Below are 16,133 nucleotides of genomic sequence, written 5' to 3'. Positions count from 1 at the left end.
CTGCTCTTAATTAATTTTGTCGATAGGCTGTCTGCTTCTCAGGCTATAAGCTGCTCACAGTCATTTATTTGGCCACTTTTACATTGTGGAGACCTGTGAGGAAAGCTGTAGTATGTTGTAGCTATAAGTTCGTGGACAACTTTATACTCAGGAAGCTTCCTGAGACACAATCATGGCCTGCATTTGAATATAAGAGGAACAATAGCAGCCACTGTGACCTGTGCTACAATGTCACGGCTGATACAGAGAAATTAAGTCCACAGTATTTTCTTTACAGCACCTTGACACTGGCATCGGCTCTTATCACCAAAAGCTCTCTTTTGTGTCTTGGTGACTTCTACGTCTGTGGCTTCGCTTTTTCATGAGATATTTGGAGTAGTTTTCTTTTTCGTCTGTTGCGAGTGTCAAATGTCATCAACACGCCCACTCGCTCGAGGTGAATCCTCAAGATGATCTCATTCGGACATTATACAGAGTTTTTACCAGAGGGCTGCCGGAGAAACTCCAGGGAACGTCTGGAGCCTCTCACTCGAACATTTGTGTTCAAGCCCCTCTGAAAAATGTCAGGAGATTCTTTAGAGTTCAGTTCAGAACTGAAAGCAGCTGTAGTTTCGTCACCTCCAATTAAGTGGTTATGTTTTCATCCCTGTTATTTTGTTTGTTTGTTGGTCGACAGGATTACGCACAAACTGCTGAATGGATTTCCATGAAACGTGTGGGAAGGATATAAGGTAGTGGCCAAGACAGAACACGTAAAACTTTATCACTGATCTGGACAAAGGGGAGGATACATGGAAAATGTTTATCACTTTAAAGGGAATTTCCAGTGTTTTTCAACCTGGGCCCTATGTTTATAAATGTAGGTATGAAAATGAATGGTACTTACAATAACAATTGGAATCAGTACAGTAGGTCATGTCTGCCAGAAGCCAAAACACGTGACTACAATGTAATCTTATGGGGCGACTGAGTCACAATTCCCAGCATCGCTCGGCCCAACCTCAGGGGGAAGCTTGTTTTGACAGCTAACGGTGAAAACATGTCAGAAATCCAATGGAAGAAGTCCTCATGTTCATCAGCGGTACATTGTGTCATTTGCAGGGAACCACTACATGTTTTATTCTTTTTAATCTGCTTTGTTTTTGTACTGTTGTTACACTGCTGGTCAGAAGAGACATGTCTGTATCTGCAGGGCCCGCGGCGCATCAAGGAAGCAGACGATTAGAAGGTGGACTGGATGGGATATGCTGGCTGTCAGTGTGAAACCAGTTTAATCAGGAGTCATTCAATTAGAGCTGACGAGCTCTTCCCTCGTTAGCGCCTCTGGAAGTGTGAACCGCCGAGCTGCACGGAAAAGCTCTGCGTTTGAACAAAATCACTTTTTAAACGTGGCAAAGAATGAGAGGAGGGATAATCTATTAAAACTGCCACTGCACATCGAGACAGAGGGAATTCATTCACTGAGTGGGTTGCTTTTAATTAAGTGGAATTGCTGTAATCAACTCTTCGGTGGGAGCTGGTGAGGGAAACCTGTGGTTCAGCAAATGGGGCAAAATGCATTTTCAGTCAAATGTCAATTATATCAATAACAGGCTACTGTTAGGAGAATTACATCAGCATCATCAGATTTTAAACAGAAGTGTGTTGCCTATAGTAATAGTTATACAACTACTGACAAAACGCATCTGACCAACATCTGTTTCTGTTCATCGTTCATTAGAAACGTTGCGAGCTACTGTCATTGTCGGGGAAATAAACAACAGGACCTCTTATAATAAATGTTGTGTAATATCATTTGGGCCCGTTTTCTGTTGAACTGTTACATTCTTCAGCAGCCACCACAATAACAGGAACTGTTTTATTTGTTTAACTTCTTATTATATCAAAATGTGTCACTTTCACATTGTTACAAGAAATGTTTTGATGACACATTTTAAGTACATGCCAAACTATTCTGTTCTCATAAAAACATAACACCTTGTGGGTGTCGTCCTCTTGGCTGAATAGTTACATCGTGTGCCACGTAACTGCAGTAAAACCTTCAAATTCCAGCCTCGGTCCAACGATAACAAACAGTAATGCCAACTTGTTGGTGAACATCTCGAAACACTGAACTTTATAGTTGCTGAACAAGCACCTGAACCTGTAGCCGAGATCAACAGGAAAACTAAACAAGTGCTAGTTTATGCAGTTTGTAGTTAACTTTTATTTCATGGGTAAGATGAGAATAGTGAATGCACTCACTTATTATCTTTTACACTTTCACAACTGAGTTCACACTGCTCATTTTAAACCTGTGATGAACAGACAATGACAAGTTATTTTTTTCATAAAAACAAAATGATCTTTTACAGCAATAAACTGCCATATTATGAACCATTAGCTTGTATTTTGTAGATAAGTATGAGGCTCTTAGTTGTGGGAGCCTTTGAAACTCACAGAGTAAAACAGGTCTGTTCACATTCAGAATAAACATGGTGGTAATATTGATTGTACAGTAAACCTCCCCTCTCATTAGTATAATTTGTCCTTTTGCAATTTTCAATCCAGACTCTTTAGAAAATACAGCATTAAATTCAAAACATATATGTAACTTCACCTCTCCTCTCTTCAATGGAAGTTTTTATTTAAAGGCTCAAAGTGGAACTTAAATTCAGATGGTCTGTAAAAATATAATAAATATAATCAGTGTTTCACATCTAAAACTCTGTGTGTCGATGCTGCTCAAGGGGAAAGCTCGCCTTGATGGCGGTGCCTGGCCACATGTAACCATCAGTAATGGGAGTGTGCAAGAGGCTGTGTTTCCATCCAGCTGTCTAAACACACTTCTTTGGAAAAATCACAAAGCATAAACCCGGCTGTGCGTTGGATGATGTGTGGGGAGGAGGTGGAGAAGCAATTACTGCAGCAATAACTAACCGCAATTTTAATAATAGACAACAGTGACAAGTTAAAGTCGTTACGAGCTTTGTCTGTTGTGTGTTTTCATGAATGCAGCTGGAGAATCTACTCAGGTCAGATTTTCCTTTTGGGCAAATGGACACGTATTGCTGTTTGTGTGTGTGTGTGTGTGTGTGTGTGTGTACGTGTATACGTGTATACGTGTATACGGTCTGGTGTCTTTGAAGACATGTACATGCACGTTTTGTGTGTGTGTGTGTGTGTACAGTTTGGTCTCTTTGAAGACATGTACATGCACGTTTTGTGTGTGTGTGTGTGTACAGTTTGGTCTCTTTGAAGACATGTACATGCACGTTTTGTGTATGTGTGTGTGTGTGATGCTAAACCATATCTCTGAGAGCTTATTTGACTGCATGGTTACCTATGGCAATTAAACCTATAAATCTAAGCTGTCAGTGTGTTGGCTCTACACCAAGGACACACACACACACACACACACACACGCAGAAAAATGTGTCTCAAGGTCTGAATATAGGCCGTCTCCACCTCCTTACTCATTTAGGGAAATACTTAATTAGATGGGATTTATGTCCATCAGAAAATTCTCACTTAAGCTGCACTTTGGTTTTAATACACTGGCTAATTCTTTGTTGCCTTTATTGAATAATAAACCACCGTGTGAAAACACAGTCCAGTGGTTGCTCTTTGAGAAGTGGCGGCCTCACATCGTCAAAGTCATACACAGCCTGATGAAATATTTCATGTCTAACGGACAGAAAAAAGATGGAGAAGAGCAGGATCACTGGTTCAAACAGATTTTAATCCATATTTTAGAGACATTAAATATTGAAAAACAATGGAACTGCATCACAACTTCTGATCATCACATAGAACAACTTCATTATAAAAAGAACCATATAAAAGGCCAAAAGATAGCACAGATAGAAACAGAAGAAACAGCTGAAGTTGTGCAACACATTTAAAATACAGTTCAACTCATGTGGGACAGATGTGTCCTCGGATGTGAGTTTTGTAGAGATTGTTACACTTCTGCCGTCAGCCAGTGACGTGCATCAGATCCGCAGACGGAGGTTTGTCAGCCGGGTCAGACAGAGGCACCGTGTTACAGCCGGACTCAAACCCCCGACGTCTGGATCTTCTCATGCAGATCTCACCACAGTGAACTCAACACTTAAAAGGTGCTGTCTGTTTTCACATCGATAAAATACCACGTGAGTTTTGATGTTGTTGTGAAAACACATTGACCAAAGTCGATCATCACTAAGAACACTGTCTGCTGGTAAATCTGATGTGTTGCACAAATAAAGCTGCAGAGGAGCAGGCAGGTGGGATTGTAATGTGACTTGTGGCAGGAATCAACAAAGGTTGGAAGGTGTCTTTTAGTTTTAAGAAAAATGAAGCGCTAAGAGCCACTGATGGTGGAGAAGTGCTTAGTTTATAAACCGCTACATGTTGCACCTTTAAAGATCCATTGTGACACAACCCATTATCTCACTGCAGCGAACAGAATGACTGAAACAATTAAAAGTGCTCAGAATCAACAATAGTTTCTTTTAAAACTTAATGTTGTGTGGTTTGGTTTCACTCAGGTCATTTTAAATCTCTCGAGATTTAACACTGTCGGGTCCCAGGAGGGGAATAATATTGCATTTACAAAATAAATCTCACAGTAACCTCAGTAGAGTGGAAGGGTTCAAATTGGACTTCTGTCTTTGAAAGTTTCATGTTTACTGTAAAATTGAAAGGAGACAGACTGTCTGATGACAAATGATATTTCATTAAACTATTGGTTAGCTACTAATTAGATAATTAGTGATTTCTCTTCTGTATCACCAGCATGGGATGTTGAAACCTACAACACAGATGATGTCTTAGGAAATGAGTGGTTTGATGTTTTTGGGTTTATGCTTATGATGACTGATAGCCAATCTCTGTGTATAAAACAAGATCCAGGTGATTAGCCTAGCTTAGCATAAGAAAAGAGGGAAACAGCTAGAGTAGCTCTCTCCATAGTTCCAAAATCCAAATACCAACACATCTAAAGCTCAGTAAATAACACTAACTCCAAACCGGAATTATTTCCAGTTTGGTTTGTGTATTGATAAAACCAACAACACACAGCGTGGCCCTTTGTGAGCCTCAGAGATGCTGTGTCGGACAGAGCCAGGCTACTTATTTCCTCATGCTTCCAGCCCTTATGCTAAGCTAGGCTAATTGGCTCCAGGTTCTAGCGCCGCATTTGTTGCATAGACATGAAAGTTGTGTTGATATTTCTCTAAGAAATGTGTTTTCGCAAAGTCTCAATCTATTCCTGTATGAGTGTATCTCACCACGCAATAAACGAACTCTCATACAGGGAGTTGGTTACAGAACTGATTTGGCGAAGTAGTTTTCTTCAGCCAAATATACAGTTTGGATTCCAGTTGATTTGACTCCAGAGTAGCTGGATGGGGACTTGGGTAATTAGGCATCAGTTAGGAAACGTGAAATGTTCCCAGTTATTTTCTTGAACCAACCAGTGAACAGTGAAAATTACCGTCTCCTTCTGGTGATCTCAACAAATAATCTCTTTCAGCACAACTGAGGAGAATCAAATGAAAAGAAACCCGAGATAAAAGCAGCTCTCTGGCAGATTGCAGGAATTAAAGCAGAAAAAACGATTACGCTCATAAATACTGTCAATTCATTCACTATATGAGGCAGTTTTGGTAATTTCCTGAGGTGCCTGAGAGTTTGTGAGATACAAACAAATGTCAGAGACTCTCAGCACCACTGGAAAGATTATCAATGTCTAATCGGCTTGTTACCATCTGTTGTCAAAATCAGAATCAGCGTGCTTGGCTCTGTATTGTATCACAGCAGCAGCGACGCTGACTCTGCCACTGCCGTCTTTGATAAACAAGATGACAAGTGTAATAATGTAACTGGAGCTAATGGGATATTTAATCAGATGTCAGCAGAATCAAAGGCCATGCTGAGGCAGTCTGTCTCCAAAGGGTTTCAGAATAGAGCCACAGATTGACATCGCATATACATGAGCTGTTGCATGATTTCAACATGTGACATGAAACACGGTGGAATGGATCTGATGTTTCCCATGACGTCACCAATTTCTTAAGACTTTTTACAGCATATTATTGGATAATCATGTATATCGTACCGCTGCTTGTAATCAAAAATCAGGAGCATTGTGTGAAATTAACAATAACCATATAGTAACATCACTGTTTCACTATAAAACAAAACAACATCGAACACCATTGGATTGACCGAGCAACACTGTGGATCGACGACTGAGGTCTGACAGAAACACATTGTGGGATTTGTTTGTTCGTTGGCTCATTGGGAAACTGTTAATTTGGCTTCATGACTTCAAATTAAAATAAATATAGAACTTTAAAAGGCATTTTTGTCAAACTAGCTCATATTTCTTTTCAGGCTTTCAGATGAAGAACTATTTCAGAGTCCATTCCAAAGAAACTGTTTGACATTTGTGGAAATATTTCTTCTCTTATGTTTGTGTGATGAATATGAAACTACAGCCAGTGGCTGGTTAGTTTAGTTTGGCACTGGAAACAGGGAAAAACAGTTTCTACCAGCACCACTACTGCTAAATATTAAATATGTTAGACAGTGGGGGCAGTGGTTAAGGTTAGCTCGTCCAAAAGAGACCTGGTAACAAGATCTTGAGTTTGAAAAACTGATAAATAACCTTTGATATTTCCGAAGATTAAATAAATGATGAAAAGCTCAAGTCTGATTAAAATGTAATGTGATGAATTCTAAATGCTGAGGTAATCGCAGCTGACTGTATCTGCTCTCCCTGACACCTGTGGTGTGACTGTTCGGGACACATGCCACGTATTTTCTAATCATGATTCATCGCTTGCTGCCCCGTGTTGTTTTGGATAATTATTGTGTGTGCAGTTGGTGTCAGATCAGTGATTTTCAGCTACTGGAGCACATCTCCTGACTATGCATTAAGTTCAGCAGCCGCTCGCAATTCATCTACACAGCCATTTTTACATGTAATGACAAATTAATTATGAAGCAAATTAGTTATGGAACTAGAAAGAGCTTAGTCTCATGTGACAAGTTAATGGGAACCACAGCGTATTAGGGCCGTAAAGCAGATTTTGAGAATAATGTCCCAATATTACACGAAAAAATGCCGTTAAAAAAGTCTAGAAAAAGCCTTGATTTTATGAGAATTTAGTCATAATTTAAAAGAAAGTCATCATATTTTTGATAAGAAAGTTGTAATGTTATGAAAATTAAGTCATAATATTATTAAGTCATTTAACCATAGAAATGGGGTTTCAAGAAAAAGAAAAAAAGATCTGGAAATCAGCAGAGCGAGTTCTACTCCTTCTGGATCCAAAATCTTTAGCTAAAAAGTTTTTCATTATTTGTGAAACCCATATTAAAGTGTAATTTCACAAGATACTTCTGTAGGATTACGACGTTTTTCTCATATTACAAATACTTCCATGCAATATTACAACTTTATACCTGTAAAATTAAAACTTTACTATTATAAAAATTCTGATTTATTCAAACAATATTCGCCTTCTGTCTCGTAAAATTATTCCAACTTTATTCTCAAATTTTTCCCCATTAAATATCCCTAACAATCTGTCGTGGATGAGACTCGTCACAACAGCTCATGTAGCCGCTATAATCTTTGTTCCTTTTTTGGATGAACCTAACCTTTGTGTGTTTATTGGGCCAAGTTTTCATAATGGAGACATTTTACACTTTGTACAAAAATATCCAGTCACATATGAAAAATCTTTAGTTTGCATAAAGAGATGATTTGTTTCTTAGAGAAAAACTAAGGCTAACTGTTTCCCCCTGTTTCCAGTCTTTGTGCTGAGCTACGCTAATCAGCATGTTTGTTCTAGCTACATGTTTAGCACACAGTCATGAGAGTGGTATCAGTCTTCTCATCTAACTCTGCAAGAAAGCAAATAAATAGCAAATCAATGTCCGACTATTCCTTTGAGGTTTTAAGTAACATGATATTCTTGAATGTTGTTACCTCCTTCAGACTCTTGTGTTTCATGTTGTGCATTTAGAGCGGCACTGTATCCTCAGGTGATGTCGCACATTCACACTGTATGTGACAAGAAATACACTGACTGTTTTTTTTCTTCTTCTTTTTCAATATGGACACAAGTAGTTCTTTGTCTGAAGCTATCGTTTATTGCATGCGATGGTTTGAATTCTTCAGGCATTTCACACAAACCCATACTTGCTCAAATCCTCAAGAGAAAAATAAAACAGCAAGTGATGCAAATTTGACACGTTAAATCACACATTGTTCTTAAAGCCAAACCCTGGTGTCGTCATAAACGCCAGTAAAAAGCTTATGGAAACATTTGATTTTACGAAAAACAATCTCATATTTATACCAATATGGTATGGAAAATCATTTAGATTCATTCTTTGTTCATAAATAAATAGAGCAATTCCCATTGGACACAAATAGAGGCACTTGAGTTTCTTTTTTTTTGTCAAAGTGAAAATTACTTTTCACATCCGCATTGTCTTCCATACACATTCAGCGATGGTCAAATGATCCAAAACTTAAAAACTCATGCTTGATGTGCTGGATTTACAGAGACCAATAAAAAAAATCCAGATTTTAAAGCACATGTGAACACAGAAGAGAAACCACATGGAAACAGTGTGGTCGCCTTTTGATTTCATGTGCCACTGAGAGTTAAAAATCTGATTGTGTTTGGTGCTGTGTAAATGCAGCCATAGCCTGTGCATGGACACACACACACACACACACACACACACACACACACGCACGCACGCACGCACGCACGCACGCACGCACGCACACACGCACAAACGCGCACACACCCTATTTTCTTGTTTCGCGTCCTCATTCATTCACATGAAATCATTCACAAGACACTATAAAACAAGAACAGACACTGTTTTCAGGAATCACAGTCTGTACATTATGATACACACACACATCATTATTGTCCAGTCAGGTAATGACTTAAATACACCTGACAATCAGCTGTACATGTATACACACTAACAACACAACACGACAAATGCGGGGAAACGACTACAGGACGTCAGGCGCATGATTTGAGCTCATTAAGTGAATCTTTTTTTGACATCAGGGCAGAAAAGCTGCTGTGAGATTTTCACCCTGTTTACTTGATTTGCACATGACTGGGGGTCTAATTCGAGGCAAATCATACCAAATCTTGTAGTTTTTTCCCCCTCAGTGTTTGACACTGTAGTGGGTGGGTTACTATGGGAACTAGAGCTGGTTGGAGTTTCACAAAAGCCCATAACTAGTGAGAGAAGAGCCAGACGGCTGAAGTGAGTGCTTGTTCTGCGGAGCTATTATCTGCCTGGACTGTGCTTGACCAGGTCCTGTGATCCTCACTCCAGCCACACACATCTTCAGGTGGAGGTTAACCCGATTCAATTATACAGAGAGGCTCTGACAGCCGAGAGCTTCTACTTAAACAAACCATGGATCCAGGTCAAATAGGCTACAGTTAGAGTCGCTTCGAAGCTAATGGATAAACTAAAGATACCCTGATAAACATACTGGTAGATGTATTCAAAATGTTAGTGTCACAGCCCTAAACCACAGAGATATCTAAAATAAAGGGCGGGGCGACGTAGCAAGCCTCAGCAGTTGAAATGTGTTAGTACTAAAAACTTGGTCAAATTCCTAAATATATTGTTTTAGATTTATTCATTTATGAAAAAATCTTCATATGTAACACATCTGACACCTTTGACCTTTTTTGTTTAAAAGCAGTGTTTTCCTGAAAAAGATATTTATATTTCTTTATCAACTGTTGTACTATTGTACTTACTAGTTACCACCTACCAGTATCAGGTATCATATTTATAAATAGATTAAATATAAAAGATTTTCAAACAATAACTAAAAATATTAATACTTAGACAAAGGCAAATAAATAAATAATTAAATAATCCAGAATTGTGAATCCAGATTACAACCAAAAATATTTTTCTTGGTTGATTTGGCAACACCTGTGGTTACTGGTGGTAAACTGCATATGATTTTCCAAAGTTTGTCCAGGATGTGCATGATTTCCTGTAAATGCCTGTGCACGTGGAAACCATTCATTTAATTTGAAACCAGTGCAGGAGCGACAAACTCCACCACACACAATGCAAACTAATACATAAAAAGATCAATTGATGGTTAACCATAGAAACACTGAGTTGGATATGGATTTCATCTTGAAAACTGAAATTTGACTAACCTGTTAACCTCACTCTTCAGAAGCCATTTAGTATCCCTGTGTCTGATTAAGTTAAGTCCCAGAAGGGATAGAAAACAGCGTCAGGTTTTACAGGATCTGCCACTAAACACTGAAGATGGACTGAAAAGGAAGCTGATGACTGACTTCAGCCTCCATTAATTCAGCTCTAGTGGCTGAACCTGAGCCTCTTCCCTCCACCAGTATGGTTCTTATCTGAAAGATTGGACCGGTACTTTCACACCTGGATCGATATCAGCCGGAGACTTTAATTGTAGTCTCCGTCACGGGAGCGTTTCTAGGCCACTGCTGCAGGAGCTGAGCCTCTGTTGAGCTGCTTTCTTACTTTAATCACATCAGCCTCTCACATCTTTTTAAATGATCCTGTCATCGTAAAAACACTTTTTCCCTCTTTCTTTACTCTCTGGTTCTTTCTTCTCTTCAGGGACACAGGAATCGGTAACATCCATTGTTCCTGTAGGAATATAAGCTCCTTTCACTGATATATTATTCTCTCCCAAAACAGAAATTAAACTTTAAAAGAATGTATTCTGTATTCTGTGATCCACAGTTGAAATTCCTGATCCTAGTTACTGCTCAGTCCAAACTGCAGGTGAAATTCAGCCTAATTAATCCACCCAGTCTGTGCTGGTACATTACCGTGGTCATTTGAAGAATCCCAGTGGGAATTGAAGCAGCGTCCTGAGTCTCATCTCACTTGTTATCCCAGTTCTTGCTGGTAGGCCCATTTCTTTTCTTGTTTTTTCCCCCTCTGTAATGTAGTCCCTGTTCCATGTCTACAGCAGACGAGCCTCTATGCGGAGCCAGTGCAGTCCCTGCCTGATGTATCGGACCAGCTCAGTCATGCTGCTCTGCTGACTCAGTGGCTCCATGACCGTGTCCAGCTCCTGGAAGAAATCTACAGGAGGGTGAGGGAGAGACACAGTTACTGAGGATGACTGTGAGGACGGCCTCCCTGTGGCACCGTGGGAATCAAGACGAGAGTCACTGTCAAACCTGGTTTATTGAACTTTACACAATCATGTCTGCCTTTCTGTCGAGTAGTAATCTAATGCATGAAAGAAATTCAAATAACTTTCATGCTATTCAATCTAACTCAATTTTTTTTTTAAATAAACAGATGGAATTTTACTTTGAAGTGATAACATCTTATAATGTAGAAGACATCATGTGTCTGAGGTCCTACTGTACCTTGGCTATCAGTGGCCAGTCTGTCAGCCGTTTCCCAGTGTTCATAGCTCCGCAGGATGTTGTTGGTGATGTTAACATGACTGGCAGCCATGTGGTGAATCCGTTGGGGAATAGCCACACTGCCCAATGAACTTGGGGCACTTCCAGATCCTCCCCCTCCCCCTCCGCTGCTGGCTGGGGACGGGCTGAGTGAGAGTGGAGACGGAGTCCCATTGACCCTGGAACACACACAGAGGCGGTGAGGTCTCGTAACATCTCAGGAACTTAACCGACTTCATGAAGGAAGAATGTGTGTTTTGTTAGTCAGGTGTTTCAGTGCATAGTTTCCAAATAGACTTAAAAGCATCAAATGTGCGTCTGCTGATTACAGCTTCTGAGCTCCGCTGCACTTTATGCTGCTTTAAAGCACAAAACAGTAAACACAGTCTTTTCATTAATACAGAAGTGTAAGTGGGTCAGGGGAAGAGAGCACTGGCCACAATATATAACTGTATCCTCTTCAGTCAATCACAACATGGAAAGTACAATATGTAACAGAAAGAGACAAGGGACGACAAACACTTTGTTTGCAAAACAGTATAACAATTTTGGAAGCAACAAAAACTTGTCAGTTGTTTGTGGTTTGTGTTCACTGAGTTTATCAGAGCACAATGTGACTAAACCAGAACAGGGAACTTGAGGGTCTTTATAACCAATGAAAGATGATAAAACACTTATTAAAGCTGAGGGGAACTGCAGAGTAATTCCAAAGCCCGACCGATATGGATGCTTGGGGGCCAATGGCGATACAAACATTAGGGAGTAGAAGATTTCCATTAGCGATACTAAATTGACTATATTATATAAAAAATTTGGCAATGATTCCTAAGATGTTTTTATCAAACTGTTGGGGCATAGAAATTTAACTGAGGTTTGATATTTTACAGTTTAACCATTTATTATGGATAACTATAAATACAAATAAAACATAATTAAAACAAAATATATAGAATTTAATATCAGATGTGTAAACATAAATACACATATTTTCTGAATTGTTTATTTTGTTAAATAAGTTTTCACATTGGGACATATCGACAGAAATAAACAAAGATACCAATGTGTGTGTCTGTGAGAGACTCATATCAGCAGATTTTTATTGGCCAACCGATAAATAGTCGGTCTCCAAATAATTTGTGACCTATAGTCATTTAACACATTGTCAATAGTAATGTACAGTGTACAGAGTAGTGCAGTGTATTAGTGTATCGTAACTAAATTAACAACCACACAGTGTTCCCATGTTAATGCTGCACATTAATAATGGTGGACATAAGGCAGACACAATAACAGAGAGCCATGACAAATGCACGAGCAGAGTTATCATTTATGTCCTTAAGGCAATAAAAAGTGCTGGATGTGAGAGGGTGTGCAGCAGCTCTGATCTTCACTGTGCACGTCACCAGTCCAGGCCGCACAAACTGCTCCTGCTCCCCTCATCCTGCCTCACACAGCTGGGTGTGCTGCTCTGCCAGTGATGTAACGTCTATGATGTGGCCTTGACCCTCATTGACCTGACGACTTGTGCCTGGTTCTGAGCTGCACACGCACACGCACAACCACACACACACACACACACAACCACAACCACACAGGCTCTCACTCACTCACACACAACCACACAGACACACTCTGAGCTCCAGTCCTGCTGTTGTGCAGTGTCAGAGCTGTCCAAACTCATTAGCCTCACATCCACAGCTCCTCCATGCCTCTCCTCCTCCATCTATCATCACTCCCTCCGTCACTCCATCTCATGCAGCACTCAGCAGCCCCTCCAGTCTCCTCCTCCTCACATCTACAACAAATCAATCCCTCTATTTGCTTCCTGAGGGGTTTGTTTGAGCAAGTGGCTGTCAGGGGTGGCATGGTATTTTGCAGCAGAGCTCGGGTGAATTATAAATTCTCAATTATCTACAGTACATGGATGAAGGGGGGATGTATCATTTGTGTGTGCGTGTGTGTGTGTGTGTACTCACTTTCCATTGGTCCTCCACGGAGAAGGTGCTTGGTGGGAACTCTTGGCTGAATTCTGGGTCACAAAAACACAGATTAATCAAATTATGTTTTTCATGACCTGAAGAAAGACAATAACATGCACAATAACACCAAAAGTCGAAATTTACATTTAAAACAGTTTTTATTAAGTAAGAGAAGAAGATGGATATCACTTTGTCTTCACTCGCTAGCATAAATAAATGGGGAAAACAGCTACTCTATCGACGGCTAACTTTAGCTATAGAATTATTGTGTTTTTTCTTATATCATTTGTTTAATCTGTCTTGGGTCCTGTTCTTGCAAACCATGACAGTCCACATTTCTATTCCAGATTTACTAAGTAGGAAAATAAGGCAACAAAGCTCAATTAACTCATTTGGAACTAATTAATACCTTAGTTTTTATTAATCATCCAATAAATTACGATTTTAAATCACAATATGACATATCTCTTTTATATCTCTTTTTGTGCTTGTGCACCAATACATTTATTTTGGGTTCAAATGCTTCATTTCATCAATAACATGACAAACTATTATCGACACAAGCATCAGCTATGATCTGCTAATGTGACATTAGTCTTAGTGCATAAGGTTATGATGTTATTTAGTGATGAGCGTGTGGAATCCACTTTAATGTGTCATGTGGATGTGTATATTAGAGAACTGGTTGGACTGTTTTTGTGCCGTTTTCCGCTTAGACTCATTTCAGTAATTTCTTTTCTTTCTGTCAACACATGCCGTATGTACACAGGCTGCGCACACATACACAGCTAAACCCCCAGTCAGCCGCTTCCCAGAAATCCAATCCCATCAATGCAAATGCGGCACTGTGATAATGACATCCTCAGTAATTAATTTAACTAAACACAATTAATCAAAACAAGCACATTAAACCCTAACAATCCACTAGGATGATTGATGGAGCTAATTAATACATTAATATCAAAGAGAAAGAATGGATTTTAATAACATCATGCAAAATTAATGCACAGGCACCATGAAAATGAATATGAAATGTATTTGAGTGCTGTAATTGGCTTTGCATGTTTCTAAACCACAGAGGGAGAAAAGGAGAGAGAGGAAGTTAATAAAGACCATGTCCAAGTGTGTGTGTGTGTGTGTGTGTGTGTGTGTGTGTGTGTGTGTGTGTATAATCAATGTGTGTGTTACCTTGAAGTACTCCATGAGCGACCGCGAGTACTTGACAGCGTGGTCTTTCTTCAGATGGAACATCCTCAGATACAGCAGAGACAGACAGCGGTTACTATGGAAACAAAACCATTAGAAGGCAGATGAATCCTCTGCACAAATTCCCTTTAAAGCTCCGTCTTCAATATTATTTTCATGTCATCCACACAGAATACACCTGGACTTCAAACATGCCCCACAAGTCCTCATTGAAGTAAAGATGAAAAATGTGAAAATTTAAATGACCATCAGGCTAAATGCAAATATAAAATCCCACAAACTTGCTTGAGAACTGTAATCTCATGAATTAACACAGAGCACAGAGGTAAAACAATTCCCCTCAAATGCTTTTTGGTTCACTGTGAGTAAGAAAAAAAGGGAAGACACAGGTTTAATGGTTTTATCAGACTGAGGGGAGTTCACACTTAAATTCTTCTACAATTAAAATCTTAAATTTGGGGATATTGTATTGGTTATATTATGTATATTCACATATATCAGAACCACTTGAACAGATTTTTACGTTGCATGAAATGGTATTTTAAGATATTTTGTCACATTCACCAATTTCCTATTTTGTTTATTTTGAGACCTCTGCACCGGTGACAGCCAGTGACAGGAGGCATGTGTTAGGGCTGTTCGTCCCATTCTGGTGAACACAATATCTTAAGAACACCTTGAGAAAATGTCTTCAAATTTGGCAGATACATTCAGTTTCATTGCAAGATGATGGTCAGAGGTCAAGGGTTAAGTCGCTGTGACCTCACAAAGCACATTTTATGCCTTGTGGACATGATATCTCAGGAGCCCCTGGTGGGAATTTCTTCAAATTTGCCATATAGGTTCAGTTAGACTCACAAATTAACTGATTAGATTGTGGTGGTCTCTATGCTGATAGGTAAGCTTAGGATATCCATGACTGTCACTTCCCCTTGTTACACAGCCACTGGCACAGTTAAGTTTTACTCTGTTTATTCTTCTTTTTACTGAAGATTGTCAACACTTACAGCACCACAGGTATTATTACTAAAGATTTGGTGGTGAGGATTATGTAAACATGAACAAAATACCATGAATGCACACCTCCTCATGAGTAGGTCAGGCTGAGGCAAGTGCTTTCTGACAGGTTTGTGCGGATAAGAGAGTTAAGTGAATCTGACTTGGAACAATTGTACAAGTAAACGTTTCACTAGAGAAAATTTAATTTTTACATACTTAGGCCAAGAGTAAATCAAGGAATTTAGCATTTCTCCTCTAGAATTGTATCTGGTCACATTTTGAGAATCATGTACTAAAGAGAAAAAGGTTTACAGGCTACATATAATATCAAATAAAGCATATTAACTGTAGAGAGATTACAGAAAACGAGAGGTGAGAGAGAAGGAATGACAAGCAATAAAACTCCCCAGCTGGACATTACAACAACATGGTCAGCAAATAAACTCTTTAGTCTACCGAGATAATATAATGTTTTGTGCATAATGAGATCAGACAAAGA

At 39.3% G+C, this 16,133-nt stretch overlaps 1 protein-coding gene across 1 annotated transcript in view; it reads right to left on the bottom strand.

Moving 5' to 3' along the window:
- Window positions 1-3,700: 3,700 nt before the first annotated feature.
- The window catches only part of aff2 (AF4/FMR2 family, member 2), a 155,116-nt gene continuing 142,683 nt past the window's right edge, over window positions 3,701-16,133 (bottom strand). The window contains exons 23-26 of the mRNA XM_035162169.2: window positions 14,618-14,711; window positions 13,427-13,479; window positions 11,412-11,629; window positions 3,701-11,118 (exon numbers count right to left, since the gene is read on the bottom strand). Coding sequence (XP_035018060.1) covers window positions 10,997-11,118; window positions 11,412-11,629; window positions 13,427-13,479; window positions 14,618-14,711 — 487 coding nt within the window. The 3' untranslated portion in view covers window positions 3,701-10,996. The remainder of the gene's footprint in view (window positions 11,119-11,411; window positions 11,630-13,426; window positions 13,480-14,617; window positions 14,712-16,133) is intronic.

Source organism: Hippoglossus stenolepis, chromosome 7, assembly GCF_022539355.2.
Source record: "Hippoglossus stenolepis isolate QCI-W04-F060 chromosome 7, HSTE1.2, whole genome shotgun sequence".
Taxonomy (NCBI): Eukaryota; Metazoa; Chordata; class Actinopteri; order Pleuronectiformes; family Pleuronectidae; genus Hippoglossus; species Hippoglossus stenolepis.
The sequence above is the reverse complement of the archived record's forward strand: the minus strand, read 5'-3'. Positions and strand labels throughout refer to the sequence as shown.